Raw genomic sequence first — 4,975 nt, forward strand, 5'->3', positions numbered from 1 at the left:
GAGGGACAGCTGAAGCACCTGGAGCAGCAGGAGGGGCAGCTGAAGCATCTGGAGCACCAGGAGGTCCAGCTGGAGCTCCCAGAGCAGCAGGTGGGGCAGCTGAAGCACCTGGAGCAGCAGGAGGAGCAGCTGAAGCATCTGGAGCAGCAGAAGGGGCAGCTGGAGCACCTGGAAGAGCAGGAAGAGCAGCCAAAACACCTGGAGCAGCCGGAGGGGCTGCTGAAGCACCTGGAGCAGCAGGAGGGGCAGCTGGAGCACCTGGAGCAGCAGGAGGGGCAGCTGAAGCACCTAGAGGAGCAGAAGGGGCAGTTGAAGCATCTGGAGAAGCAGGAGGGGCAACTGGAGCTCCCAGAGCAGCAGGTGGGGCAGCCAAAGCACCTGGAGCAGAAGGAGAAGCAGCTGGATCTCCCAGAGCAGGAAGAGGGGCAGCTGAAGCACCTGAAGAAGCAGGAGGCACAGCTGGAGTTCCCAGAGCAGCAGGTGGGACAGCCAAAGCACCTGGAGCAACAGGAAAAGCAGCTAGAGCACCCAGAGCAGCAGGAGGGACAACTAAAACATCTGGAGCATCAGGAGGGGCAGCTGGAACAGCCCGTGTTTGCCCCAGCTCCAGGCCAGATCCAAGACATCCAACCAGCCCTGCCCACAAAGGGAGAAGTATTTCTTCCTGTAGAGCAGCAGCAGCAGCAGAAGCAGGAGGTGCAATGGCCACTCAAACATAAATAACCACCCGCAGTCCAGAGGCCCTTAGATCATCTCATACAAGGGAAGAGAGAGCCACTGGCCCCACTTATTTCGGGTCCCCTAGGTGGCCCATCTCATCTGTGAACTTGACTCTGTCCCTCTACATGTCTCTTTAATGGGGTGGGGGTCGGAGAGAGGTAATTATTGTCCAGTGCCACCCCTAATGAGCCCAATCCCAACCTCAGGTGAGCAGAGCCTCTACTTGAGGGACTATTGTTACTATAGGAATCCTTACTTCCCCAGTGTTGAAGCTGAATCAGTGAGTGTGTACAATGATTCATAATAAATCCTGGGAGTCTTGGGATCCTACATTCTCTCTAGCCTTTTCTTCTCTCTCACCACATAAAAACCTGTGTATGGGTCAATAGCTGCAAGAGACTCCCAGGGCCCATTCTCAAAGGAGGACAGATATCTTGACCCTTTTAAAATTTTGGTCCCCAAACCACTCAATAGATCCAACAGTTCCTAAAAAAGAAACAAAACCCAAATCAAACAAAAACAAAATCAGCTTCACTTAATGCACTTGAAAACAACACTTGCCAGCCATGAAAAGGGGATACGTTGTTCTGGTTGCATCTCAGTCCAACACTACCTTCCACCACAACACCACACCCAATCCCTGGCAGAGCCCACTGTACACTTCTGCTCCTGACTCAGCTCCTCGCAGGAGAGGGACTGGGAAGATGCTAGGAAAGCTTGGGGGCTCCTTCTGGGTTCTAGTCTCTTCCCTGGAAACATTTCCAGGCTCTTCTGCTTGGGTTTTCTCTCTTAGAAAATCTCATGATTTCCAAAAGTCTTATGGTCTGCCTGCTTGACTGAGGAAGACTTTAGAAAAGCAATAGAAGTAGAATTGGGCAAGGTGGGGAGAAGAGGTCTTCCAGATCATCTCTGAGGGAAAGTGACAGCGTTATTAAAGGAAGTAAAGGTTGGGCCAGCAGCAGTCACGGAAGTCAAAACTACTGACTAAGCTGGAGAAATACAGACCCAGTCACTGCAGGTGTCACGCTCCTGCTACCTGGCTCCCTGACATTTCCATAGCCTTTACTGCCATCAATCATATCAGGACCTGGGACTCTCCTTTCCTGGGAAAAGCACTGCCTTTAATTCTTCAAATTGTTCACTTTTAACTATTTAACCACCGCATTTTAGGCAGGCTGTATCAAGCTATTAGAAGCTATTTTACTGCAGGGACATGAGGATATATCAGGGACTTCCCTACTGAAGTGTCCAGAGATGCTCAAGTTTAATCGATCTGCACAGCATGGCACTTAGCTTTCCTTCCTCCCCACCCAACCCCAGCAACACTCACTGTGTTTCCTCCTTAGGTGTTCTCTCATTGAGTTAAGAAAACTGCCATTGCCATGTGTGTATTCACAATCATTCCTCATTCTTCCTCCTCTTCCCTACCCCCATTAAGGATCAAGACAAGTCATGAAGTTGTTTCTCACCTGAACTGTTGCAACACCCTTGCAGCTGGTCTTTCTTGCTCTCTATCTCCCCTCACCCTGCCATCCACTCATCACCCAGAGGACAGGGTGTTCACTTAAAATTCTAATCTAACCACATCCCTCCTTAGGTTAGCACTTGTCAGTGGTTCTCGTAACTTAGACCATGAGAAGGCAGGCTCAAGTTCTAACAGCAGGGTTGGGTAGGACCGGGCAGGGAGACTGGGGACAGAAGGCACAGTAATCAGAAGCACCCAGGGTGTGTGCACATTTTCTTAGTTGATTTTTTAAAAATAGACATTTTTTAGGACAGTATCAGATTTGTAGAAAAGTTAAGAAAATACTAGAGTTCTCATATATTTCACACACAGTTTCCCCTATTATTAATATTTTACATGAGTAGGGTACATTTGCTACAAACTATTGCAACTCAATACGGTATTATTAGCTGAAGTTCCTGGTTTATTCAGATGTCCTAAGTTTCACCTAACATCTTTTTGGTCTTTCAATATCCCGTCCAGCATATCATGTTGCGTGTACTTGTCTCCTTAGGCTTCTCCCTTGACAGAGTCCGTTCCTCAGACATTTTTGGTGTTGTTTTGATGATCTTGACAGTTGTGAGGAGCGCTGGTCAGAAATTTTGTAGGATATCCCTCAATTTGTATTATATTTGTCTGATGTTCTTCTCATGATTAGATTGGGGTGTGGGCTTTTAGGAGGAAGACCACAGAGGTAAAGTGTTATTCATTCTTACCACATCACATAAAGTATATGTATATCAGACATGACTCATCACAGTTGCTGTTAAACTTGATCACTTAGCTGAGACAATGTGTGTCAAGTTTCTCCACTGTAAATTTATTCTCCTCCCCTTCCCCCAATGCCCCCTTCTATACTGTACTCTGGAAAGAAGTCACTATGCAAAGCGCACCATTAAAAAGTGGAGTGTAAAGTTTCCATCATTGAGGATGGAGAGTCTACGTAAGTTCGTAAGTTATTTGGAATTTTCAGTACAGATTTGTCCCCACCCTATTTATTTATATTAGTAAGGACTCATGACTAGTTATTTTGTACTATGGGCTACAACCCAATAGTACTTTATTTATTTGTTTGTTCAAATTGTTCCACTTTAGCCATTATGAGCTCTTTCATTGGCTCCTGTGTTCTTTAAAATATACTTCCATCAATATGGGTTTATTTTATTTTATTTTATGTATGTATGTATGTTCAATGTGTTTTGTTTTGTTTTGTTTTTGCATACTTCCTTACTTTCTGACACTACAGGACACTCCAGGCTCATCTTGTATATTTCCTGCCCCAGTCCTAGAATTAACAATTTCTTCAGGGGGTCTCATTTCATTTTATTGGAGAATGGTATTAGAAACCAAGAACTGGGAACTGGGTATGGCCATTACTCCTGGGGTATCATTTCCTTTAAGCCCTCTTAACTGGCAAAGGAAGTATGTATATGTATACTATCCTGTGTGTGTGGCATATATGTGTGTTTTCTAGTAACGGCCTATATCTATATTAAGCTAAATAGAGTTCATACTAATGTCTCCAACTGTAATTCATTACTACATGGATCTTCCTAGCCTCCTCCCCTTTCTTATCTGAAAATTCTCACTCCAACTGTGAGAAACCTGGCCCCCAATTGCCATCTATTTTCTTAATTATTCATTTTCAGTATTCAGAAGTGACTGTACTGTTTTACATTCCCACCAGCAATGAGTTCTTCCTGTTGTCTGTTATTTTCACCAGCATTTGGTGTGAGCTTTTTGAATTTTAGCCATATTTATAGGTGCATAGTTATATTTCATTGTTTCAATTTACCATTTTCTTATACATCATGTTAAGTATATACTCATATGCTTTTTGCCATCTTATCTTCTTTTATGAGGTGTTCAGATCTTCTGCCCATTTTTTTAATTGACTTGTTCATTTTCTTTCTATTTAGTTTCTAAAATTATTTTATATATTGGGATTATCAGATATCTGTTTGGCAAATATTTTTTCCTGGTCTGCGGCTGTAGCTTGTCTTTTCATTCTGTTAACAATGTCTTTTGCAAAGCACTTGTTTATAATTTTAATAAAGTCCAACTTATCAATTTTTTTCAAGAATTACACTGTGGTATTGTATCTAAAAACTCATCAACAAACCCAAGATCACTTAAATTTTCTCCATATTATCCTATAGAAGTTTTAATTTTACATCCTTCATTTAGGACTATGATACAATGAATGGATGGGTCTCAAATCATTATTTTGTGTCTGGGTATCCAGTTGTTTCAACACACGACACCTCTCTTTGCCCCCTTACTCAATCTGCCTGGTACCAAGTGTAAAAAAAAAATTCTCCCAACTCATGGCTTTTACAATGGAAAAAGATCAAGGTGAATAATCAGCTTCCCCACCATCTTGGGTTCCCTGGCAGGAGACCTGTCCCTACTTCAACCCATGGGAAACATGATAAATGCCTGAAGGCAGACATATCCCTGAGGACAGCCAGAACCAAAGTCGGGGGTGGAGCTACCATCCCCAGCCCTGGAAATTCTGTACTGTAGCTCTGCCAAAGGAGATGCCCAATCAGACTGGCTGTTCAGCAGCATTGCACTGTGAGAGGTACATTTCCCAGGTCCCCAGGTCACAAGTTCCCATGTGTTGAAAAGATTATTTCCATAGTGCTTTTATGTTTAAAGTGGGTTTCTTCTAGGCAACATATAGTCAGATACTGGTTTTTATCTATGCTTATAATCCTTGTTATTTTACTGATGTATTTAGACCGTTCA

General features: G+C 43.6%; 1 protein-coding gene across 1 annotated transcript in view; it reads left to right on the forward strand.

Annotated features, from left to right (window-relative positions):
• The window catches only part of IVL (involucrin), a 1,309-nt gene extending 586 nt beyond the window's left edge, over window positions 1-723 (forward strand). The window contains 1 exon segment of the mRNA XM_023214384.2: window positions 1-723. This exon segment is cut by the window's left edge and continues 10 nt beyond it. Coding sequence (XP_023070152.2) covers window positions 1-723 — 723 coding nt within the window.
• Window positions 724-4,975: the final 4,252 nt, after the last annotated feature.

Source organism: Piliocolobus tephrosceles, chromosome 1 (genome assembly GCF_002776525.5).
Source record: "Piliocolobus tephrosceles isolate RC106 chromosome 1, ASM277652v3, whole genome shotgun sequence".
Lineage (NCBI taxonomy): Eukaryota > Metazoa > Chordata > Mammalia > Primates > Cercopithecidae > Piliocolobus > Piliocolobus tephrosceles.